The 24957-nt window shown below is 56.4% G+C and overlaps 2 protein-coding genes across 4 annotated transcripts in view; one reads left to right on the top strand and one right to left on the bottom strand.

The window, feature by feature from the left end:
* Positions 1–17546, top strand: part of CYTH3 (cytohesin 3) — a 90305-nt gene extending 72759 nt beyond the window's left edge. Inside the window, exons 5-14 of one of the 2 annotated variants that reach the window (XM_067012386.1) lie at positions 3301–3419; positions 8634–8714; positions 9585–9697; positions 9785–9933; positions 10127–10238; positions 13920–13996; positions 14096–14167; positions 14262–14416; positions 14572–14668; positions 15991–17546. In XM_067012386.1, coding sequence (XP_066868487.1) covers positions 3301–3419; positions 8634–8714; positions 9585–9697; positions 9785–9933; positions 10127–10238; positions 13920–13996; positions 14096–14167; positions 14262–14416; positions 14572–14644 — 951 coding nt within the window. In that variant the 3' untranslated portion in view covers positions 14645–14668; positions 15991–17546. Of the gene's footprint in view, positions 1–3300; positions 3420–8633; positions 8715–9584; positions 9698–9784; positions 9934–10126; positions 10239–13919; positions 13997–14095; positions 14168–14261; positions 14417–14571 lie in introns of both variants that reach the window. The other variant, XM_059036431.2, reaches the window with a different exon arrangement.
* A 231-nt stretch (positions 17547–17777) lies between these two features.
* The window catches only part of USP42 (ubiquitin specific peptidase 42), a 42752-nt gene continuing 35572 nt past the window's right edge, over positions 17778–24957 (bottom strand). For both annotated transcript variants that reach the window (XM_067012373.1, XM_067012374.1), the window contains 4 exons: positions 23021–24484; positions 21667–21967; positions 19694–19737; positions 17778–18783 (listed from right to left, as the gene is read on the bottom strand). In XM_067012373.1, coding sequence (XP_066868474.1) covers positions 19699–19737; positions 21667–21967; positions 23021–24484 — 1804 coding nt within the window. In that variant the 3' untranslated portion in view covers positions 17778–18783; positions 19694–19698. The remainder of the gene's footprint in view (positions 18784–19693; positions 19738–21666; positions 21968–23020; positions 24485–24957) is intronic.

Below are 24957 nucleotides of genomic sequence, written 5' to 3'. Positions count from 1 at the left end.
CGGGCTCTCTCTAGTTGCGGCGAGCGGGGGCCGCTCTTCGTTGCGGTGCGCGGGCTTCTTATTGCGGTGGCTTCTCTTGTTGCGGAGCACGGGCTCTAGGCGCGCGGCCTTCAGTAGTTGCAGCACGTGGGCTCAGTAGTTGTGGCTCGTTGGCTCTAGAGCGCGGGCTCAGTAGTTGTGGCGCACGGGCTTAGCCGCTCCGTGGCATGCGGGATCTTCCCAGACCAGGGAGGGAACCCGTGTCCCCTGCGTTGGCAGGTGGATTCTTATCCACGGCGCCACCAGGGAAGGCCCTGGCTAAGGTTTTCTGGATGTTGGTAGATGAACATAAGGTTAAAAATTTGTTAAAATTAAGAGTCGCCACTAAAAATAGCAATAGAATAGGACCTCTGAATTATCAGCGTTTACGTAATGGATTCGTTTTCTAGGGCTGCCGTAACAAACTGCCACAGCCTTGGTGGCTTCAGTCAGCAGAAATTCATTCTCGCAGTTCGGGAGCCCGGAAGCCCGAAATCCAGGTGTGGGTGGGGCCCGTTCCTTCCGGAGGCTCCAGGGGAGCCTCTGCTGCAGCCTCTCTCGCAGCTCCCGGGGCGGCCAGCATCCTTGCCCGTGGCTGCACCCCTCCTGGCGTGTGACGTCTCCTGCTCTCTGGACAGGGGTGCGCGTCCTCAGGCCGAGAGCAGGCCTCTTCCTCTGCTCTGTGCCCTCACCCCCTCCCAGGTGCAGCCAGCCCCTTTCTTCGCAGCTGCTCTCTCTGCCTGTGGCCTGGGCTCACGCCAGTGGCTCCGTGTTTTCCAGGACCAGGGAGGGCCTCTGTCTCTTGCACAGGGAGCTCAGGCTTCCCTCGGGGCCTCCTCTGCCTGCCTTATGTGACGTTTAAGCACAGAAGGGATCCCCTTCTGGGAAGGCAGAAGGCTGAGCCTGTCCGCCTTCCCAGATCCTGGGAGGTGGTTAGATGGCACTTCCTCTCGGAGAAGTTTCTGAGTGATTGGGGAGCGTTGGGTTTTAGAGCAGGTCGTGTGCACCTGGAAGAATCCAGGAAAGCCTCATCCGCAGCCCGTTCAGTTCTGGGGGGCATAGGCTGATGGGGTCGCCGGGGCCCCTTGGCTGCAGAGATTGCCGGCAGGGTGGGGAGAGAGCAGGGCCGGAAGCGTGCAAAGACCCTCTTGCAGTCGCGGCCCCGCGGAGGACACACAGCCAAGTAGCATCCGCAGAAGGGAGGCTGGCCGCTGGGCCGCCGCCCTCACTGGCATCACAGCAGAAGGGGTCACAAAAGACCAGGCCAGAACTGCCACCCCGATGTGAGCCTCGATCCCCCAGGGAGCCTCTGCTTCTGCTGGAACCTCGGGCTCCTAGGAGGGCCCCCCCCCCCCCCCCGCGGCGTTGGGAGCCGCAGTCTCCTGTCTCTGCCCACAGCCAGCCCGCGAGTCCTCACGACAAGGACTCCAAGGGCTCCAGCGAGGCAGCTGGGGGCGGCTCTGCCCCTGGCCTCTCGGCAGGGCTTTCAGGTCAGACTCGGAACCTCTGCCCAGCGCCACAGAGATCCTCTCCCTCACAGAGCCCCGAGGGCGCCCCCAGCCCTGCAGTCTCCCCTTGCCTTGCTCCACGGGCACCCGGGCGTGGCATCGCGTCCCCTAAGTAGCGCCAGCACCGCCCTCGTCCAAGGCCTCGTTTTCCGGAATTTGGGTGAGGACAGTTGCCCACCTGGGATCAGAACGCGTTGTCCCAGTGTGTGTGTGTGTCTTCAGATCCGAAGGATGACACCCGGCTGGCTGTACCCACTCAAGCTCCTACCAGAAATACAGGGCAGTTAATTTAAGCTTGTCAGACTCACTGGGGTTTTTTGGTAAACTTTTTTTTTTTTTTTTGAAGAATAACATGGTGCACAAATGTTAAATGTACAGCTTGAAGAATTGTAACAAATTTAAATACTCATGTAACCACAACCCAGGACAAGACGCAGCTGTGGGACATTACAGGGCACCTTTCTGGCGTCTCCTCCTGGGGAATGAATTCTGTGCCGTCAGCATAGATGAGTGTTGCCTTTTTAAAAGTTTACGTAGGTGGAATTAAAATACGCTGAGTCCTTTTATCCACGTCACGTCTGTGGATTCATCTGTGCTATTGTTCGTTCCATCTCGTGCTGTAGTTTTCCATCATGTGAATGTGCTACACGGTACTTGTTGGTTCTCTTACTGACCCACTGTTGGGTTGTTTACAGTTGTTAGAAATTCTGAATGAGGCTGCTGTGGACATTCATGTGTTTAAAAAAATGAATAGACTCTTCAGATGGATTCATGGGGCGTGAGGGATCCCTGGCCTTGGGCCCTTAGGCTGTTCGCTGCATTTGTAGAAACAGCTTCTGGGCAGAACTCTTCCCTTACAAGCTTTCCAACATGTATTTTGAAACCAGCTCAGAAGCTCTGCTCGAGGTAAATTTTCGCTATTTTTAGGGTTTCCTGTGAGACAGAGAACCGATAGTTTGGGCCCAGCAGCCCCTCTGCAGTCGTTCATAGAGACTGTAGGGCTGGTCTCCGTAGATCCTTCCATTTGGAAGTGGATTTGACTGCCGTGAGCTCAGTGGCATGGTGACTGGTCACCCGTTCAGCCACAGGTGGCAGCACATCCGTGAAGACAGCTTAGGCAGTGGGCTGTCTTCTCACGGCAGAGGTGGCCGCAGGGCGTCGAGTGGCTCCCGGGTGGCAGGACTGGGGTCCTGTGTTCTTCCCAGCCTTTCCCTGTATGCCAGCTGCAAGGGCTCCTGCCATCACGTCTGCGTTCAGGGCAGAAAGGAGGAGGAAGACGCTGTCAGGTCCCCTTTTATCAGGAAAGGAGCAGCTTTCCTGGGTCCTCCTCACAGACTTCCTCTCTGTCTGTTTGACCAGATCTGCTCACAAGGTCATTTCTGGTTGCAGGGGAGTCTGGGAAGGGGGGCTTGGGATGGGTGTTGGGTTGGTCAACCACGGACGATGTGTTCCTGTCGCACACAGCACAGATCCTTTTCCTGAGCTGGGGGAATTCGGTGTCATTGTTCCTTCTGCCGTAATAATCTCTAATAACACTTAGAACGGTTTGTTCAGGAACCTGTTTGTCTCTTAGCCTGTTCATTTGCCAGTAGGCGTGGAAGTGCTTTTCTCTGATGGGTAAAATGTGTTATGGTGATGTGAGAATCCCATCGTGCTCTTGTATTAGTTTTGCCGTGTCCGAACCAGTAAGGTCATGACACTAAATGTATTTGCCTTTGAAATACGAGTCTGGTGACCCCCCTAACTGGTGCTTCCTTTTTACGCTCCTATTCAGGGAATTCAGTTTCTAATAGAGAACGACCTGCTGCAGTGCTCCCCGGAGGACGTGGCCCAGTTCTTGTATAAAGGGGAAGGCCTGAATAAGACCGTGATCGGGGACTACCTGGGTGAAAGGTGAGTTCAAGGGCAGGGGGCAGCCTGCCCACCTGGGCCGACCCTTGCGTCAGGGTCTATCACATGGGCTCTGGGGGTGGCCGTGCTCCCCGAGGCCGAGCGAGTCCAGCACTCCCAGGGGACACGGGATCGTGCCCTGGTCTGGGAAGATCCCACATGCTGCAGAACTGGGCTGCTGAGCCTGTGCGTCCGGAGCTTGTGCTCCGCAAAGGGAGAGGCCACAACAGTGAGAGGCCCGCGTACCACAAAAAAAAAAAAAAAAAAAAGAATAAGACACTTAGGAATAAATTTTAACAAAAGAACGAAATTTTTACTCTGAAAACTAACATATTATTGAAAAAAATTAAAAGATCCAAATAAGTGGAAAGACATCCACGTTCATGGAGTAGAAGACTTAATATCACAAAAATGGCAGTACCTTCCACATTGATAAACGAATTTAACACGGGACTTCTCTGGTGGTACAGTGGTTGGGAATCCACCTGCCAATGCAGGGGACACAGGTTTGAGCCCTGGTCCAGGAAGATCCCACATGCCACGGAGCAACTAAACCTGTGCACGACAGCTACTGAGCCTGTGCTCTAGAGCCCACGAGCCACAACTACTGAGCCCGAGTGCCACAACTACTGAAGCCCACGTGCCTAGGGTCCGTGCTCCACAACAAGAGAAGCCACCACAATGAGAGGCCCGTGCACTGCAATGAGGAGTGGCCTCTGCTCGCTGCAACTAGAGAAAGCCCGCGCGCGGCAACGAAGACCCAACGCAGTGAAAAAATAATTAACTAAAAAAACTTTTTAAAATTAAAAACAAACAAAACAAATTTAACATACCCCCTAGCAAAATCTGAGCTAACTTCTTTGTAGAAGTTGACAAGCTCATCCCATAATTCATGTAGAAATTCAGGGGACCCAGAATAGCCACAACTGTCTTGGAAAAAAAAAGAACAAAGTTGGAGAACTTACAGTTTCGAATTACAAAACAGACTAAAGCTACACTAATCAAGACAGTGTGGTATTGGCATAAGAGTAGAAGAAAAGGCCACGGAATAGAATTGAGAATCCAGAAATAAACCCTCATATATACATCAAGTGAGGGGCCAACACAATTCAGCAGGGGAACGAATGGTCCTTTCAGCAAGTGGTGTGGGGGCCGCTGGACAGCCACCTGCAAAAGAGTGCCACTGGGTCACTCACCATATACAGAAATTAAAGTGGGTCAAAGACCTAAGTATAAGCACTAAAACTGTAAAACACTGAGAAGAAAACACAGGGGTAAATCTCTGTGACCTTGGATTAGGCAAGGGTTTCTTAGATATGACAGCGAAAGAAAAAAGACTCATCAAATTTCAAAACATCTGTGCTTCAAAGGACGTCCTCAAGAAAGGGAGAAGACAACGCAGAGAAAAGAAAATATTTGCAGGTCACATATAAATGTGATAAAGACTTGTATCTAGTATATAAAAAGAATTCTTACGACTCAGTAATAAAAAGACAAATAAGTACAAAAATGGGCCAAGGGTCTGAATAGACATTCATCCAAAGAGGATACATATCCATAGGCGTGTGATAAGGTCAGTAAGTGTACGATGAGATGCTCAACATCATCAGTCATCCGGGAAATTCAGCTCAAAACCGCGGTGGGGCAGCACTTCATATCCACTAGGACGGCTGTAATTAACGAAGATGATAAATGTTGGTGGGTGTGTGGAGAAACTGGAGCCCTCATACACTGCTGTGTAAAAACTGGTGCAGGCACTTTGGAAAGTAGTTGGCAGTTCTTCAAAATGTTAAACTTACCATGTGATCCAGTAATTCTACTCTAGTTACAAACCCAAGGGGGGGGGAAAAAAAGCCTGTATGCACAAAAACTTGTGCACCAATGTTCACAGCCACATCACAGCCCCAAAGTGGAAACAACTCAGATGTCCAGCAGCTGACGAATGGATAAAGAAAATGTGGTCTCTCCATACAGTGCAATGTTACTTGGCATTAAGAAGAAAGGAGGTGTTGATGCATGCTACAACGTGGATTTAAAACATTTAAAACATTATGATAGGAAAAGAAGTCAGTCACAAAAGGCCACGATGTTGTATTATTCCATTTCATATGAAGTGCTCAGAAGTGGCGGATTTATAGAGACAGAAAGCGGAGTGGTTACCGGGCGCTCGGGCACGGCAAGGATTGGGAGGCGATGGCTCAGGTGTGGGCGTTCTTTTGGGGGGAATGAAAATGTTCCAGAATTGCTCGTGGTGAAGGTTGCACAGATCTGTGATATACTCAATATGCTAAAAACCGTTGGATTATACACTTGAAACGGGTGAACTGTATGGATTGTGAATCATGTTTCGACAAAGCTGTTTTTTTAAAACAATGGAAGGGTCCCCTAGGAGTTCAGGCACCGAGTCTAACGGGCACCTAGCACAGGACAACGTGCCAGGAGGGCCAGAGTCTGAGTGACTCCCCGCGTCCTCTGGCAGGTGTGCGACTATGGGGATTAACTATGACGTTAGTATAATACGCGGTCTGGCAGTGCCTGCGGATTTTTAGTCCAAAAATATGGGGACTTCCCTGGTGGCGCAGTGGTTAAGAATCTGCCTGCCAATGCAGGGGACACGGGTTCGAGCCCCGGTCCAGGAAGATCCCACGTGCCGCGGAGCAGCTAAGCTCGTGCGCCACAACTGCTGAGCCTGCGCTCTAGAGCCCGCGAGCCACAACTACTGAAGCCTGCCTGCTGCAACTGCTGAAGCCCGCGTGCCTAGAGCTCGTGCTCTGCCACAAGAGAAGCCACCGCAATGAAGAGTAGCACCCATTCGCTGCAACTAGAGAAAGGCCGCGCGCAGCAATAAAGACCCAACGCAGCCAAAAAAAAGAAAGAAATGAAGTCCTGGCTCCATGCCAGGCACTGTTTTAGGCACTTGGGTGGCGTTGGTACCTCCGCGGTGGAACTGCGTTGGCTGCAGTAATACAGACAGTACATAACAAGTAAACTAAATAAAACGGTGGTATGTCAGAGGTGACCAGGGCAAAGGGACGGCACAGGAGCTGGGGGAGTGGGTAGCAGTGTGACAGGCTGCTCAGGCGTCCGACTGGGGCTGGTGGGGGTGCAGGGAGGGACGGATGTGCTCAGGCTGATGGGAAATGGGGGCGTGGAAGGCTCCCAGCGGGGGAGGGGCAGGGCTGTGTGTTCCCTCTGGAGCAGACGGACCCTGCCCTGTGGAGCGAGCGGAGGCGGGAGGGGGGAGGGGCTCTGGCCAGGCTGGTGGCTGCTCGGGAGGGGAGAGGCTCCAGGCTGGGGGCCGGCCGCCTGGGAGGTGGGGCATCGGGGCCGAGGGGCTCGCGGGGCCTGGTGGGGACGTTCAGGTGGAGAGCTCTGGAGAGCGGTCTGGCCTGCAGGCGGTCCCTGGGGCACTGGCGCGGAGGTAGAATTTAATTCTCAGGACTGAGGCCCCCGACACCGCCCTCCAGCGGGGGATGGGTGGAGGCTCCCTGCCTTGGGGGGCTTCACACTGGCTGCAAGCTGAGCACTGAACACCTGTGAGCCCGGACCACCCCCACCCGCTTCTCCTCTGCAGGTGGAGGTGGCGGCCTCATGGCCGGGCTCCCTGCGCTCTGGGACCCTGCTGTGTGCCGTCTTGCCTTTAACGCGGACTTCAGAACAGACCACTGTGCTGGGTCGCAGGCCTGTCCCTGCTGCACAAACCTGTACCCCAGCCTGCCTGCCACTCCTCCGGTGCCCGGCACGCTTGCGCGCGCACACGTGCACACACCCACCCACCCCGAGCGTGCCCTTTACGATGTCACGCAGCCTTTACCCCAGGACACCAGCTGACGGGTGCAGTGTCGGACAAACCAGGGCCCAATAGCCAGTCTTTCCAACGGGCTGAGCGCTCACTGCTTCCCGCGAGGGTCCCGTCCGCACCCCCTTCGGCACACCCAGGGCTTGGAGCCCCAGGGCCCTCAGGCAGCAGCCCCACACCTGCCACCAGCTCATCTCAAAGAAAAAGGAGGGGGTGAAGTTGCAGACATACTTTGTGCCGGGGCCTCTTCCCACCTTGGGTTTCATCCTTAGCCCTCGGGTGGGTGGTGGTGTCGCAGTCACGGGTGCTGAGCTGCAGCCGTTCCTTGCTGTTGACAGGTCATGGGCCTGCACCTGTGGAGGTGAGCATCTTCAGGTGAGGCCTGGTCTGCTGTCCCGGGAGGGCGAGTTATAGGTGTCCGCAAGGTCAGTGGCCCACACCCGTAAGCCAGCCCTTTGCAGCCTGGGTTAGGTGCTACCCTATCATTTTGCTGGCTGGGCCGTCCTTACTGCTTCTCCAGACCAGGGCCTGTGGGAGCGGTTTGGAGTTAAAATGCCAGTGTATTGAGCTGTCGCTGTTATGTCATTTCAATTTTTTTGTCATAAAACTTTACCTTTTTTAACTGTATTCTCACGCTAAGTTTAGTTTTTAAAAGCTAGTTATTAATGTAAGGTATTACTTCTCTTCCAAACCTCCCTTTCTGGGTCCCAGACTGTGCTTTTTTCTGCTGTGACCCTGGAGGAGTTGCCTCCTGTCTCTGAGCTTCAAAACCCCACCTGGGAGGTGGGAACGAGATTAGCGCCTGCTTTGTGGTGGTTTTGGAGGTTGAGAATCTGTACCAAGCACCTGGGTCGGTGCCTTACAGCTCAGCGCAGGGAACTCGGAACGTTGGCCATCAGGCTTGTATTTGGGGTCTTACCCTAACTCGTACTGATTGTGAAGTAAACGCTTAATATCCTACTGGATCTCCTTTGTTTTCAGCCTGAAGACAAACGCACAGTGAAAAATACCTGATCTTTTAGTCATATCACATTAAAAACCATGAAAACTTGCTTTAGGAAGGGTCATTTAAAATTATTGAAATAGGGCTTCCCTGGTGGCCCAGTGGTTGAGAATCTGCCTGCTAATGCAGGGGACACGGGTTCGAGCCCTGGTCTGGGAAGATTCCACATGCAGCAGAGCAACTAGGCCCGTGAGCCACAACTACTGAGCCTGTGTGTCTGGAGCCTGTGCTCTGCAACAAGAGAGGCCACGATAGTGAGAGGCCCGCACACTGCGATGAAGAGTGGCCCCCGCTTGCCACAACTAGAGAAAGCCCTCACACAGAAACGAAGACCCAACACAACCAAAAATAAATAAATAAATAAAATTATTGAAATAACATGCAGGGAGGCTGTAAAATACATTTTCTTTCCTAGGGATGAGTTTAACATTAAAGTTCTTCAAGCTTTTGTGGAACTCCACGAGTTTGCCGATCTCAACCTTGTACAAGCCTTAAGGTGAGTGTTTCATCACCTGCTCTTGAACAGAGGGAGGGCGGGTGGCCCAGTGATGCCGGGTGACCCACGGGCAAGCGAAGGGCTTCTGCAGACCTGCAGCCTGTTGTGGGGGGGAGGCGGGGGTGTCGGGCCACGCCTGCCTCCTTGTGGCCGCCGGTCGTGCGTCCCGTTGACAGTTGCTTTGCTTTCTCATTGTGTGTGATCTTCGACAGTTGTGGGCGTGCCTCCTTCCCACTTCTGCGCGTGGTGTCAGTGCCGCCCGGGCACGCGCCCACTTTACGCCACACTTGGCCTTGAACACCAACCGTGTGGACACCCAGCGTGTGCCTGGGAGGGTGTGGGTTTCCTGCCATCCGAGGCCACCCCTGGCCCCAGTGTGCCCAACGGCCTTGGCTGGTCCCGGTCTGGCCCTTCTCTGTGCTCTGCCCCAGCTCGAGCCCGTTTCCTCATGGCCGTTCCCCTACCTGTGGACCAAGGTGGCAGCCGTGGTGTTGTCTGACACTCGCGCCTCTGGGCTTAGCCCCTGGCCTCGGCTGAAGGACACACTGGCCGGTTCCAATCCTGCAGCCGTGGTTCAGGAGTTTAAATTCAGTGTTTGAAAATGGTGTCATGGGGAGGTGCAGGCTTGGCGAGCCTGGGGTGCATCCACGTGGATTCTGTTCCTCTGGGTCAGTGTCTGGCCCAGAGCCGCGGGGGCTCGCGACTTGCTCCCGCAAGTGGGTGGCGGAGCACAGACAGCGGCCGTGCCACTGTGTCCCGTGGGTCCCCGCACTCCGCCCGCAGCCCCGGCCGGGGCCTCTAGGCGCGGAGGCGCCGCCCAGCCGGGGCCGTGGAGACGCGCGTTCCCCGCTGGTTCTCGTCCCCATGCAGGCAGTTCCTGTGGAGCTTCAGACTCCCGGGCGAGGCGCAGAAGATCGACCGCATGATGGAAGCGTTCGCGGCTCGCTACTGCCTGTGCAACCCCGGTGTCTTCCAGTCCACGGGTGAGCGCGGGCTGCGGGCGCCAGGCACACGCAGGGGCGGCGCGCGCTGGGCCAGCGCTGACGCCCCGCGGCCCTGACTTCCCCCAGACACGTGCTACGTGCTGTCCTTCGCCATCATCATGCTCAACACCAGCCTTCACAACCACAACGTGCGCGACAAGCCCACAGCCGAGCGCTTTGTCACCATGAACCGTGGCATCAACGAGGGCGGGGACCTCCCCGAGGAGCTGCTGCGGGTGAGCCCCCGCGTCCCCCGTCCCCGATCTCTGTGCTCAGGAGCGTCAGGCTCAGCTCAAGGGCAGCGGCGCCAGGTCGTTCGTTTCACGGCGTCTTCACAGGGTCCCTGGGCCCCGTGTTGGGGGGGCGACGCGGCGGCGGCCGTTCCTCCTCCGCCTGAGTCCCCGCGCCCGCCGCCTTCCCTCCTCGCAGAACCTGTACGAGAGCATCAAGAACGAGCCGTTCAAGATTCCCGAGGACGACGGCAACGACCTGACGCACACGTTCTTCAACCCAGACCGGGAGGGCTGGCTCCTGAAGCTGGGTGAGCGGCGCCGGGGGCGGGACCGAGCCAGGCCCCTCCTCCCGCGGCAGCAGCCCCCGCGGTGCCTGCAGCGCCTCCCCGACCCACGCGGCCGGCCGAGCGAGGCCATCGTGCCGGGCCGCGCGCAGTGCCCGTCCCGGCCAACTGCGCCCCCTAGTGTCCAGACAAGCCCACGGCAGTTTCTGTACCGGAGGCCGGCGCCGCCCGCCCGGAGCCCGCCGCCTCTCTCGGTTTGGTGCGGCTGGTTTTTGATGAGTGGTTTAAATGTGCCTTCTTGTTGTTTCCCTTCTGCCTGTGGCTCCCACCTTTCTGTTCTGTGACGGGCTGTCCCTGCTTGTTCTGCGTTAGGAGGTACGTACCCAGTGGCTTCCTGCCCCTTCCCGGCTGCTCTTTGCTCTCCTTTCTCTCTGTCGGTTTGTGTGAAGCTCTGACTCGGCTGTCATCCATCTGGCCCTTGTGGCTTCGGACGTGCTGGGGTCACCTCATCCCCCTTGCAGGGTGCGCTGGCCACGACGCCCCCCCGGGGCTGGGTGAGGAGTGAGGGACCGGAGGCGCGTGGGGATGCCCGGGGGAACAAGCTCACGCCTCCGCATCCTCAGGGCCTGAGCGCGAGCGCGGGCCGCTAAATCACCCGCCGCCCACTCACCGGGCCGTGCACGTTTGCACCACCTGTGTAGAGTCCAGCGGCGTTTTAAGGACTTCATGACCGCTGGCAAACAAGTAGAATAGCATTTTTATTTTCTGGGCAATGTTAGGAATTGGTGGGGGGCTTTTATTCTGGTCGGGGTTGGGATTTCCACCTTCCCGTGACATTGGAGCCTGAGCCATCTGCCTTATCATCCAGGCCCTCTGCAGACACTGGGGCCTCCAGAGTTCTGGTGATTTCGTGCCTTTAACTGAGATAAACACGGGCCTGGTGACAGTGTGGGGCGTGGGGTGCGCAACACCGCTCAGCTGTTCTGATTTGGGGCCTTGCTCTGACCTTTCTCCGGCTCTGCCAGGGTTGGGAAGAGTTCTGGATCTTTGCCTAAAAACAGAACCGTAGCCTTGGACTTGAATGCCTGAGTAACCTTCCAGAGGCAGCAGACCTTGAGGCCCCATCCAGCCCGTGGCCCTGGGGTGAGGGCAGAGGAAGGTGCCCCCAGAACAGCACGTGGGCCCTTCCCGCTGCTGTGTTGCCAGCAAGCACCCCCCTCGGGATGGTGACAGCACAAGCGGGCCTGGCAGCCAGGGTGCCCCGGCGCCAGTGGGGATGCGGCTGGCTCCGGAGACTGAACAACATGAGTGACAACAGGCTGTGACCTGGTTGAGATGAGCGGGCCACAGCGCCAGCGCACAGAGCACCGTCACGAGCCGCAGGGCTGGCTGGCGCCCAGGGTCTGCTGATACCCCGCTCCCGAGGCCACGCGCTCGTTTTCCCGTTAAGGCTACAGAGCTGGTGATGGCGCAGCTCACGCCTGGAGGCCCGGAGCCTCGGCTCCCGAGGCCGCCCTGCTCTCAGGGCTTGTTAGTGTCCCCAGGGGTGTCCCAGCACACGGGTGGCCCGTCTGCGCTCCAGGCTCCTGCCAACAGTTCTGATGCTGGCCGAGCTGCTGGGAAGGGTCACCGGGTGTCAGTCCACGAGGAACCGAGGAGGCGGTCGGTCTGCAGGAAGCAGATGTGGAGGCCACGTTGGGTTGGGCCTGGGTGCAGCACCTGTACTCGGTGAGGACACGCAGCCCTGGGCCCCTGCATGGCCTGGACACACGGGCAGAGAGGCCAGAATTGTGGCCACGCACGTGCTGGGATAGGAACGGAGATCACAGTGTGACCTCGTTTGGTTGGTTCTCATCGTGAAGTTAGAGGACACAGCACTTCCAGGAGGCCCGGGTGCCCCACCAGCGCAGAGCTGGGTGGTGTCGCTTAACGCTGACGCAGTAAATGCCATGTAGTCACTGGGTTTTGAGGATGAGTCAGTTACGTTAACGCAGACGGGAGTGCGGTCAGAGTGGGGCTGGCGTGGAGAGGAGGCGCGCGCGGTGTGCACGAGAGCGCGTGTCTGCTAACAGCCATGCCGACAGCAGGGTGTTTACAAAGAGAAAGTGGGTGCTTATACTAGTCACGTGCTGCCAGGCTCCTTCCTATAGGTCTGGGTGTGTGTCCCCACGTCCTGACGTCCAGCTGCAAACACGTGCCTGAGCGGAGCCACTTGGTCTCCTGCATCAAAACCTGCTGGGGTTCAGAGACCAAGAGTGTCACTACCAGCCACCCTGAAAAGGGGCCCGCGGCTGGGCTGGGCTCGGCTCAGGGGTCAACGCAGACCACACACTTCCATCTTGATGCCCACAGCCCCCGGCCCGAGAGGCTCCCGTGGTCTCAAGAGCTGGACCAGGGAGGGCGTCTCCAGACTTGCCACTGAACTTGGGCGCAGTGGGGTGGGAGCCCAGGTACGAAGAGCCGAGAGGCCTTCCAGGGAACAGAGAGCCCCGATGAGCCTGCACGTAGGGCTCGGGGTTGGGGGGTGCCTCAAGGGGATGGAGGCCTTGGGGGAATGAAGGCTTCTGACGGGGATGGGAAGCGAGATGGGGGGACCTGGGGAATCTGGGGACCTTCCTTCCGGGCATGGCCGCCTGCGGTTGTCACGAGGACAGATGTATCATCAGGGACGCAGGGGTGAGGGTCTCGGTCCCTGAGGACCCCTCAGTGGCACTGGATCTGCAGGCGGGGCTCCCTCCCTGCAGCTGGCTGTCCTCATGCGTGTCCCCCCCCCCCGCCCCGGATCTCCACAAACGTCAGGCCCTCGTGCCTCGGCCCTCAGGGTGACCTTCGTGTTCCTTCGTGTCCCCCCGGGTCCCTGTCTGGGCTCCGCAAGCGCCTCACAGCAGAGACCGGGTTTGTGACCCTCGGCCGTGAGGGTCTCGCCTGCCTGCATGTGCCCTGGGGAACAGTGGGTCAGGGGAGCGGCTGCTCACCTCGTTGCCCATGGATCATGGGCATCTGTCACCAGGCTCATGTTTTCTCTTTCAGTTCTTTTTTTATAAACTTTGTATCAGGAACCAAAACTAGAAATGGAAACCAGTTTGTTTCTGCTGTATATTTGAGGGTAAAAGAGATTTTCTTTTTCATAGTGTAGAGAGAGTAGGTGCAGATGAGCTGTGTGTGTGTGTGTGTGTGTGTGTGTGTGTACGTACACGTGTCCCAGATCTTAAGAGATTAATTCAATCTAATAATTCCCTGGGCCAAGGCGTAATCGATTTTGATGGATCCCAGGGCCGCCTGAAGTCCTCAGTAATGTGATGATGGCCTTGACGTAACAGGATTAAGTCCTGGACAGACCTGCAGCAGCGCTGACTTCATCCTGTTGTCATTTCCATGTGGGGAAATTAAGACCATTCATCAGGACTAACTTCCAGGAAGCAGATTTGGGAAGCGCTCGCTCGCTCGCTCGGGGTCATCTGCGGGTCATCTGCGCGCCACGCAGGCGGGCGGGGTGCATGCGGGGGCGGGCCAGGCAGCACACACAGCACGGCCAGCATTTGGCTGAGTGTCGGGCGGAATTGGGGGCGGGGGGGCAGAATGTGAAACATTTTCCACGAGGAAGGAAACTTAAAACCCAGCTCGGCCCCTGTGGCATTTCCGAAAAGCGCACTAACTTGTGCAGGGCCCGCGCCGCCCTGACTCACGGGCTCCCTGTGCTCGTAGGGGGGCGCGTGAAGACCTGGAAGCGGCGCTGGTTCATCCTCACCGACAACTGCCTCTATTACTTTGAATACACGACGGTAAGTGCAGGGCACGTGCGGGGCTGCCCGTCCTCCGCGTCGCGTCGCGGGACCCTCCGGGGTGCCCGGGGAGGCTGGCTGAGCGCTCTCCTCCCGCAGGATAAGGAGCCCCGGGGGATCATCCCGCTGGAGAACCTGAGCATCCGGGAGGTGGAAGACCCGCGGAAACCCGTAAGCTGGCTTCCCCGCGCCCTGCCCTGCCCTGCCCTCCCCTCGGCGCCCCGGCGCCCGCCCGCCGGGTGACTGTCGTGTCTGTCTCCACCAGAACTGTTTCGAGCTTTATAACCCGAGCCACAAAGGGCAGGTCATCAAAGCCTGTAAGACGGAGGCGGACGGCCGGGTGGTGGAGGGCAACCACGTGGTGTACCGCATCTCGGCGCCCAGCCCCGAGGAGAAGGAGGAGTGGATGAAGTCCATCCGGTGCGCCCGCCCCGGGGCCGCGGGGGCGGGGCCGGAGGGCGGGGCCCGGGACTGTGGGTGGGCCCTGGGGGGGTGGGGGCAGAGGGGGCGGGGCCTCGCGGGAGAGGACCCGGCCCTCCTGGCCTAACCGAGTTTCTTTCTCATTTTTGCCCCAGAGCGAGTATCAGCAGGGATCCTTTCTATGACATGTTGGCCACGAGGAAAAGGAGGATTGCCAATAAGAAATAGAGCTTTTCCTGGCCTGAGCAGCAGGTAAAAAAGTAAACTCAAACCCCGCAGCAAAGAGTGACTGGGGGCCTCCCCGCGACACCCTGGACCCCCGGCCTGGCTCCTCAGGGACGGCGGCCCCCGCTGGTCTCGAGGGGCCTCACGTCGTCCCTTCCCGGCGCCGAGCGCATCCTTCTCGAAGTCTCGTCCAGCAGCTGTGCCTGGTGGTTCAGCCGTGAAAATCCGCGTGACAGACGTGGGGTCACACGTGCTCCTTTGTGGCGGTGTTCGCCGTTCTGGAAGCCGCTGTTTTGTATCCTAACAGGAAAGGAAAAGCTACCAGTTTTTTATTGAGTTTTTTTTTTCTCAGATATATAGGATTATAGCTTTTATATGCCTTTTTATATTCTCAAATTATAATGAAAGATACTTTCTAACAGTAGTATTTTTAGAATGGCAGCTATAAATTTAACTTCCGGACACAGGAATATACTGTGCACTGAGAACAATTACATGTGTACACGTATGCAGCCCCCGGGGGGCTGGGGGGGCGCCCCGCTTGTGGGGGGGGAGGTGCCCGGGGGAGCTCCTGGTGGAGGCAGGCGCACGTGTCCTTGACGACCAGCATTGGGCGGGGCAGAGCGGAGCCCAGTCCTCTGGGACCGTTCAGCTCAGACCTTGTGGTCCCACAGATACTTTCTAAAGAGGCAAATTGTTAAAGTATAAATTTCGGTTTGGGGCATTTGTCCTGTAACTTCTGAATCCCAGGATAGACAGTGTATATGTTGGACCACATGAAACTGCTCGTGTTTGACCGTTTCTGACGCCCACAAACAGCAGTGTCCTGTGGTTCAGACCAGCTGTGACCACCGTCTTCAGTACTTAAAACTTGTTGGCAAAACGGATGCTTAGAATAAGTGGACCAGATTTCTTAACGCAATGAGTAGACATATAAGGAGACAGAGATGACCTTATTCCGTGTTTTCAGAGATTTGATCTTCCGTCATGGGGAGGGAAAAGAGCAGGCCGCCGCGGGGGGGAGGGGATGAAGAAGTGGAGCGCTTAGGCTTTTCTGTAAACAGTTTAAAACCCCAATATGCACTGGTGGTGGGGCTGCTGGAGATTGCGGACCAGGGGGTTGTCGGGTTGCTGGTGGCTGAATGAGAGGCGCTCAGTCGTGCGCTGAGGGCACGCTGCAGCTGGGCCCCGGCACATCGCAGAACTGGCCCAAGGGTGGACAGGTGGGCCGGCCGAGAGGTGCTGGGTGCTGGGACACTCTGGGCTGGTGACAGCTGCCTTTTTATTGGGAGCTTGATTTCCACTGCCAAGACCCCCGCATGTACTACATGGGACCCCCTTGCCCACAGGGGCAGTTCCGGTGGCGGGTGCCTCCCCTGCACGACCTCCTTTCCCTGACCCGGTCGCGAAAGCACGCCCTCCGTTTGCACACTTGAGAGGTCACCACCTCTCCTGTGCAAAAGCAGAGTCCGAGAATGACAGCCGCAGGCTGTACGCACTTACACGGAGATGTAAAGGGCAGAGGAACTGTTCCTGGGAGCTGCCTTGGCGCTGAGACGGAACGGCTATGGGCCCTTGGCCTCGGTGCAGCTGACCTTGATGCAGCGCTAAGTCACACCGGACTGCAAAGGGCTCTGCGCCCACGACTCTCCAGCATGCATCAAACTGATTTTTTTGGTTCGTTCCCAAGCTTTTAGGCTTTGCTACTGTACTGATACCTCAGATTCGAACCTCTAGTTTTGAGAAAGGCAAGTCAGCATTCTTGAAACGCGTGACTGGCGTATCCGCAAGCGACGCTGCGCAGACCACCAGACCAAACAGTGCTGACGACGACGACCCGGCCGCGCCCTCCCCTCGGGCTGGCCCCGTACGCGGGCTGCTTGGGGCGCGGGCTCCGGGCTCCGTCCGGATTTTGTGTGGAATAACCGGTCTCTCCTTTGTCTGACCCAGGTAGGACCCTGCAGATACAGGGCTTTCTGTTTCTCGGGTTTGCCTCAGGGTGGGGCTGGGAGAAGTGAGCGTAAGGAAACACCTGGAAGAAATCTGTGCCTCCGGCCACCTGTGCAGGAGCCTCGCCTGATGGCTATTTGCCCGGAACGATGCAGAAGGCCGTGGTGCTCAGAATCTGTGTCACTTGCCCTCGGGAGTGTCAGGTGAAATCGTGTAACTCCAGGTTTCGTGTGAGAGTGTTAACCTGACAGGGCTGTGGGGTGCGGGGCCCGGCTGCCTGGACCTCTGCGTGGTCCCCGGCTCACCCCCCTCCCCACCCCACCCCGCCGTCTGCGCTCGGTGCTTGAACGGTCAGTGGCAACTCTGGCCAAAGAGCTCTCCTCCAGAGCCAGAGGGCACGGGGCAGGGAAGGGGGTCGCTGGGCGGGAGACGGCGGCTTCCACAGCCCCGCCAGCCCCCGTTAACGTGTGGGGTTTAATTGCCCCCCCCCCCCGGGACCCAGACAGGCAAGTGTCTTCAGGATCACGGAACAGTTTTGAGCAGTTTAATGTGGTACCAGACTGAGTCCAAATAGGAGCTATTTATAGATGAAGCAGTATTTAATGCTGCATATAAAGCAATGCATATTTTTTAAGTTAAAATGCATATATCTACATAGATGTGCTTTGCTGAGAAGTTAGGTCTGTTGTAGACCAGAAACCACACATTGTGATTTCTTGTTTTATTTTTTTCTTAGAAAACATTTCTATTTACAGTCAATATAGCTAATATGTAAATAATGTACATATATGACTTCTGGAGTGTTTGTTATTCAGTGTATATACTCCAACTTGCATGAAGAGACACCCTATATCTATTGATATTTTGTTGTAAAGTGGACGGTGAAGTTGGAGAGTGTATGGCTGTCAAATTGCAAACACTGTGTTGGTTAAATAAAAACCCGCTGTTAAAACGAGATTGCCTGGGACTGGGTTCTTTAAAGTAGGGAGACTGTCGGGGCCAGCAGCCCACGCCTGACTCTCCCTTACTTACCCATCTGGGGTCTGCACCTCTCCGTCTGGGACTGAGGGCCCGTGGCTTGAGCTTTAGAGGTTTTAGGAAAGTGAATGCAAAGAGAAAGAAGTCCATGAGAAGTGTCTGTAAGCAAATGGGGAAAAAACAGCAGTAAAAAATAAGACACAAAAGGTTTAATTTGCTGCCATTTATATACTATATAAATTTTACATGCTGTATATTTACAGTGGGGCAAGTGCTTTTTTAATCTTTAAAAAAACAAAGATCAAACTTTAGACATCTCTGAACAACACAAACTGTATAAACCATACAGATTATTCAGATACAAACTGTATTAAATACAGTTTTCCCCACTCCAACTCCTGATGCAGGACCAGTGAATTATAAGTGTATCACAGTTTGATAGCATATCCATATTAAAAATAAAATCACAGTATGATTCTTTTGTCTGTAACTAGAAACTTTAAGGGACCAAGCTGACAACTCAGACTCCGATATCATAGTCAAGACGAGACACTGTATAAAAAAGTGTTATGTAATAAAAACATACTGTGGGCCTTACAAATAATGTTCGGATTATACATTCATAATGTAAATACTCATCATAACTGGTAAATTGATTGGAATAGTTCCACAAAGTTCAAAAACAGAACTTGTCTATAAAATACATCTTCAAATCTTGAATACAACTAAAATATGAAGCAAATTAGTTTCTAGTATCAGACATTAAACAGACTGCTCTCAAAAGTCTAGTTGAGAGCGTGTGAATCTTTAAATAAGTTTTTAAATTAAGTATACACGCTGTCAGTTTGTACTTTACGAACTCCATGGCTTCCCGGTCGGCCTTGCACCGGATGTCTACCTCGGAGGCGCTTGCATGGAGTGCGAGCGATCAACCTGAGTCTGTGATTCAGCAGCATTTGAGATGTTCTAGTCCAGGGCGTTATTTTCAATGTGATTTATATACACAGTATTTTACAATGGTCAGCAGTTGTAGAAAGTGTTCATCCATTTGGAATAAGGGTAATTACGAAAAGGTAAAAACTAAAAAAAAGTCCTCCGTGGTAAAACCTGTACAGCATTTACTAAAGAAGCACCACACAGATTTGAACAAAGTTGTTTTTTCCTATTTATAATTTAAGCCGGGCTGGGGACGGCTTCTGTCGGACGCGGTGAATCTGAAAGACAAGAGGCGGCGGGCGTTAGTCGGTCCGGAGGCAGGGAGTGGGAGCCCCGCGCGGGGCTTCTCTGCCGCATTCACGCGCGTTCACGCCCTCTCCGTAGCAGGCGCCCCCACGTCTCTGCGGGGAGCCCGCCTGCCTCCCCGCGGGCGCTGAAGGCGCCGGCGGTGGCGCGGAGGCCCGCGGGGAGGGCGCCCTCTGCCGGGCGCGGCCCCGCCAGCCCGGCCGCCGCGGAGCCGCCGCAACCCGGCGATTCCCTTGCTTCCAGGTAGGAAGAGGCTAATTCCTTAATGCGGCTCGGGTCTTCCGGTTGAGGACACGCCGAAAAGCGTGTCAATCAACTGCAAGTTAATCTCCGGCGGACAGTTCACTTAACCCCCCCCTTGCCGACTACCAGAAGTTACACGTTTGGACGAAATTCCCTCCGGAGAGCAACCCCGCAGGTGCAGCGCACCCGGGACACCAAGCCCACCTCCCGGGGCCACTGAGTACGAGGCCAGGAGGAAATGACACTCCAGGTTTTGATTTGCTGTAAAAAAGCACCCCAAACCCATTCCGATCAAACCAAGCCCGAGCCCTTTCTGCGCGCGGGGCGGGCGGCCACGGGAAGGGCTCCCCTCTCTCGGCCCCTCCGGTGGGGCTGCGAGAGGACATGGCTTCCCCATATTGCAACTGTCTAGCAAACGACTTGATTCTGAAGCTTCTGACCTGCCCTCACTTTCTTACAACGAGGGAGGGAGGGGAGGAGGGGGCAGAGCGACTCTGACTTAAGGGGCCCAAATCCTCCTCCCAGGACTGACTCCCCCACCTGCTACCCCCGAAGCCGAGGCCCAAAGCTCCCTCCTCAGGGCCCCTCGGTGGCTCTACAAACAAACAGGAAGAACATACCGAGACGAAGAGAGCTTACCGTAACTAGTGAATTTTTTGTTTTGAGGCCACATTTTCAATCACCTAGAAAGCAAAGGTTAGGAAACATTTCAATGATGGTTCTGCAAAAATTTTAGCGCCTATGCTCTGTGTACGTTACGCAATTACACTCAGAAGCAGTCCTCAGTGGCTTAATGTCCGCTGCCTGAAATCAGCCCTACACAAGCTGTGTCTCCGGGTGCTTCACTGAAAACAAGAGTTGAGGTGATAACTGAGGGCCACGTCCCCTCGGCAAAAGTCCACTCTGAGCCCAGTAAACCCATCAGCATTTCCACATTAGGTAAGAACAGGTCTTAGGCCAAAGAAATCGAGAGCTTGATGGCGCCAGAGAACAGGAGTCTGGAAGAGAGGTCAGTGGTCAAGGCACCAGGACAGACACACGCAGGCCAAGAGGTCCGGCCTCCACCAGCCGACAGCGATGCTTGGCCTGGGCCCGAGCAGGCGGCCCTTCCCGGGAGGTCAGGACGGGACGGGTGCCCGAGCCAGGAGCACACTAGTCACTGGGCGCCATCAGATCGAGGACAGGAAAGGGGCCAACCCCCTGCCTGCAGCCTCTGGAGACGCGCGGCTGGGCCACCACATGCCCACTACTGGGCTTTGCACGCCACCTACTGTCCCCCGAGCCAGCTCTGCAGGCGTGCTGGCGGCCTCCGGCTGTGGTCCTCACCAGAGACCTGCAGCCGAACGGGGAAGATTCTGGCAAAAACGTAGAATCCCTGCGGACCTGCGCAGAACGCACACGAACAGCCCGCCTCCGCTTCGCCCCAAGCACCAAGCAGACATCACCAGGGGCTCATCCCCACCAAGCGCCTTACCCGAATCGCTGAACTGTTCACGGGAAACCAATGCGCAAATGCAAATAATTCCCGTCTGAACAAACACACAGAGCAAAGCCGCCGGTAGCTTCCCTTTCCTGCCGTCCCTGCGACCCCTCCCCCACGCCGCGTGCCCCAGCATTCCCCCCAGCGCTCGGCGACACCCCACCCCTTCGCTCTCTGCTCCCGGACGCCAGTGCGCCGTGCGGCCACCTGGCCCTCCTCCACCAACCATCATGGGACTGGGCCACTGGAAGGGACAGGGCTGCCCCCGAACCAACGGCGCCTCAGCCGGGTCCAGGACGCAGCCGAGAACCCCGTGGCCCCTGGGCATCTGGGACAGCGGGCAGGGTCGCGAGGCTGCGCCTCAGGGGTCCAGGGCGAGGCCAGCAAACCTGTCCCCGCGGCCGGGCGGGCCGGGCTGGGCTCCTTGTGGCTCTACTGACACCTCAATTTCACACGATTTTCATGTGACATGCAATATTCTTCTTTTGACTCCTCCAACCACTTAAAAACGTCAAATCCTTCCTTACCATCAGGCGCGGCGGCCAGTGCAGCCCTGCCCTAGGCCCCCCGGCGCCCTCAAAAACGCTCAGCACTCCTCCCAGGGTCGCAGGTCATCGGAACAGACGAGCAAGCAAGGGGGGCTGCTTTCAGAGCCATCAGAGTAGAAAAGGCTGGGAAGTGGCAAGGGAAGGCAGAACCGTGCAAAGCAGACAAGCAGCCCAGAGCCCAGAGGCCTGCAGTGACCCAGGGAACCCCGCCGGGAGCCCGAGCTTCACCAACCCAGGCCTGAAGCGGGACGTGCAGCGAGCCACTCACCAAACTGAGTTCTAGGTTCTATGCACAATGCCAAAGGCTTAAGGATTCTGGCGAGAAAGAATGGACCACAACAATATTCCTATCAAAACTGGCTTAAAAACAGACGTTCTGGTCCACAGACACGCCGAGCCATCGATCCCAGAGGTTCCCGGTCCCGCGTGACTCAGGTCTCCGGCTCGGCCAGCCGTCGGGCAGAGCGCGGGGAGCTCAGGGGGAACTCTCGCCTTCTACGCGCCTTGAGGCTCCTTCCCCGTGTTAACCACCCTTTCCAAAGAAAAGAGTTTCTAGAGTCGCAGTTCCAAGTATGTCCTCTTACCCGGGCCGCACTCAGATGACACCTGCCGTCCCTGGCTTCCATGGAGAAATGTTTCCTTTTCTCACGGAAAGGCCCCTCGCCGTCCAGAGGCTGGCTGGCCGCGAGGGGGAAAGCGCTGTCCGCTCTCTGGAAATGGTCCACAGTCTCACAGCTGGCGGCCTTGGACAAGTGCGGCTCTGAATCTCTAAGCAAGTCCTCTGATCTCCTTGAGTGCCTCCTCTTCTTCTTTTTCTTCTTCTTCTTGTGTCTGTGGAGGTCCGTGTCCGAGTGCGCTGCCGAAAGGTCCGAGCCCTGCTGACGCCTGCGGAAGACACAGCCGGAACTCAAGCCACCGGACGAGCCGCCCGCCCCAAAGAGGGCGGGTCTTTGACGGCGACTTACACCCACTACTCTCGACACTCATTACGGGAACACGGGGAAACCCTCATCTAACGAAAAATGCGTTGTTTTCGTTGCAATAATTTCTTAAGTCTGGGGTCACAAGTTCACCAATTTCAGCCTTTCCCCACCGAGGCCCTGCAGCTTTGTTTGGCCGGGGGGCTGTGGCCAAAACACCAGAGGAAGGATTTCGTCTATTTTTCCTGAAACTAGTGGCTGAAGGAAAAAACACTCTTGCCGGGTGCCTCGGGCACACAGGAGGGAAGGCGGTTTGAGGTCCTTTGCCTTCGAGTAGCCACTGCTTCCCCGCGCCTCCGGCTGGCCTGTCCCCGGCTCCGACTCGCAGGGGCGCCGGTGCGTAGCGCGCGCCACGCACTCACTACGTGCTCACCCCGCTCATCGCGGAGAAGTTCTCTCTTCTCGAGAAAAGCTTTTCATTTTCAAGAAAACTACTGACCAATTCAGCTTTCGAAAAATACAAAAACAAATGTCCCAGTGAGATCTCAAACTGAGAGATGGAGACGGAAACCCAGACAGAGGCAAACGCAACAACGGACGTGCCCCAGCGCTCCGGGTGACGGGCGCGTTCGACAGGATGGCGGCCCCCCATTTCCTGCCACGCGGGCGCCCCTGAGGTTGAAGGAAACACCAGCAGATGTGAAATTATGACGACATCTGTGAATCACCATATCACCAATCCCTGTGAAGTCAAAGAATCCCAAGTTTTATCTACCAAGCACTGCACATTGACTCCTAGAAGCTAAAAAGCACTAACTGAAAACGGCAACATCATCTTAAGAGATGGTCTTCGGGCATTTTAAAATACCATGAAATAAGATCCAGCTTAACGCAGAGCTAAGTCTTAGGAATCCATAAAAACAGGGAGGTCCAAAACCCACAGAGATAAAACAAACAAATGAGAAAATCACACGCACGGCCACGGCCCTTCCCCCGTCGCAGGCGCGCGCCCGCTCACCTGGAATCCCGGGCTCGGTGTCTGGACTTCTTTTTCTTCTTTGATTTTTTCCGCTTCTTCGCTTTGGGCTCCTCTGAGGGATCCTTCGGGAAGCTTCTGCAGGCCCTCCTTCCCGCATGGCTGCCGTCGTTCCCTACGCTGCCGCACCTCCGTTTCCGCGACCTGACGCTCTCGTGGGCGTGGAAGCGGCCGGCGAGCTCACAGCTGCTGCCTTCAGCCCCCAGGGCAGCGTGGCCGCGGGCGTGCTTGTCAGCGGGCTGCGGGGCGGGCGCGAGGGCCAGGCCCGCCCGGGGGCCGCCCAAGCGCCGCTGGTCCCTCTCCTTGGCCGCCGGCTGGCAGTCCCTGCGGCCTCTGTAGTGGTCCTTGTGGGGCCGGCCGCCGCCGGACCCGGCTCGGTCGTCCTCTCGCCCGGCGTGGAAGGGCCTCCACTGGCGCGGCTCACGGGCCGGGAACGGGCTGTACCTGTCGTGCTGGTACCTGCGCCGCTCCCAGCGCACCCTGTCCACGTAGTGCTTCTCCCGGGCCCAGGCGTACTCGCCCTCAGCGTGGTGGTAGCGGCCCCACTCCTGGTCAGAGACCCCCCTGCTCCAGGCGCGCCAGTGGTCGGACCTGGCCTGGGACCCGGGGCAGGGGGCGAGCAGGGCCGCGGCGCAGGGCTCGGGCCGCATGGACCGGGACCGCTCCTGCCTGTGGCCGGGCCGCTTCCGGCGATGCGGCCCCTCCGTCCTGCTCTTGACCTCCCGCGCGCGCTCGCCGCTGGACGATCGGTCTCTTCGGCTGCGGTAATGTCCTCGGTCAACCTTTCTGAGGCTGCTGATTTTTTCCTGCACTGGACAAGCCTCCTGGACCTTCTGCCCGGCCTTACTGTCTTCACCTCTCTCACCGGCACCTTGCTCGGGGACCCCCTCTGGATGGTTTTGTGCGACCCTGTCCAATAGCAGAGAGGGCACCCCATCCGCGGACACCCCTGTGCTTTTAGGGGGACCCTCCACATCCGTGCCTCTGTCCCGACCGCTGTGACCCAAGGACTCAGGCTCACAGTCACCCTCGGCACGTGACAAGGGGCTCGGGCTCAGCCTCCCCGCTGCTGCTGCTGCTGCCGCCGCCGGGTCCTGGGGACGCTCTGGTAACATCCCTTTCATGTCCTGGGACGGTTTGCTCTGATCGTTTGTTAAATTCCCAGGGTCACACGGCTTAGGAAGCTGATCATCCCCGAGGGAATCCTTGTTGGTGTTACAAAAGGTGTTGATACTCGGCAAAGCCTCCTCGGGTTTTGCCAACACGTTTTCAGAGACTTCTTCTTTGGTAGGTTTGATGCTGGGGTCTGAGGGCGACAAAACCTTCTTGAATTTGCTGCTAAGGCTCGTGACCAGCTCCAGGTTCTCACGGGAAGCGGGAGAGGAGCTGGCAGCCTCCAGCTCAGCCTCAGGGTCCTGCAGAGGCCTCTCCTCTGTCCCAGTTGTACTGCAGCCCCACCGAAAGAAAGAAAGAAATCAGCCATTTACTTGTTTGCTTTCTGGCTTACAGGGACAAACACTTCAAGTCGTTCGTTTACTAAATATTTTATGGCTTTACTACATCTGGTTTAAACCTAAAACTGGGCTTATCATTTTTGGAACTTCAAATCTTCTCATTAAATAAAAATAAAAATTTGTATCAAGCCTACCCCATTTTTCAGCAATAATAATTCTGCAATTCTAGGTGGCTTCTGTTTTCAGATATACTTCTAATTCTTCTTAATAACTAAGTCCAGACCATCAAAAAAGTCAAATAACGATGGGGCTCTTACTTTTCCTCTGGATCCCTTTTCTCTGAATTTTCCTGGAGCCTCAGAGCTAGAGTAGCTATCTCCAGACAGAGCCAAGAGCTCCCTGAATTACTGGGAGACAGAAGACACGTGTGATCTAAAGTGTGGCAGTGACGTGTTCAAGGCCACA

Source organism: Kogia breviceps, chromosome 14 (assembly GCF_026419965.1).
Source record: "Kogia breviceps isolate mKogBre1 chromosome 14, mKogBre1 haplotype 1, whole genome shotgun sequence".
In the NCBI taxonomy this organism is placed as follows: domain Eukaryota; kingdom Metazoa; phylum Chordata; class Mammalia; order Artiodactyla; family Physeteridae; genus Kogia; species Kogia breviceps.
The sequence above is the reverse complement of the archived record's forward strand: the minus strand, read 5'-3'. Positions and strand labels throughout refer to the sequence as shown.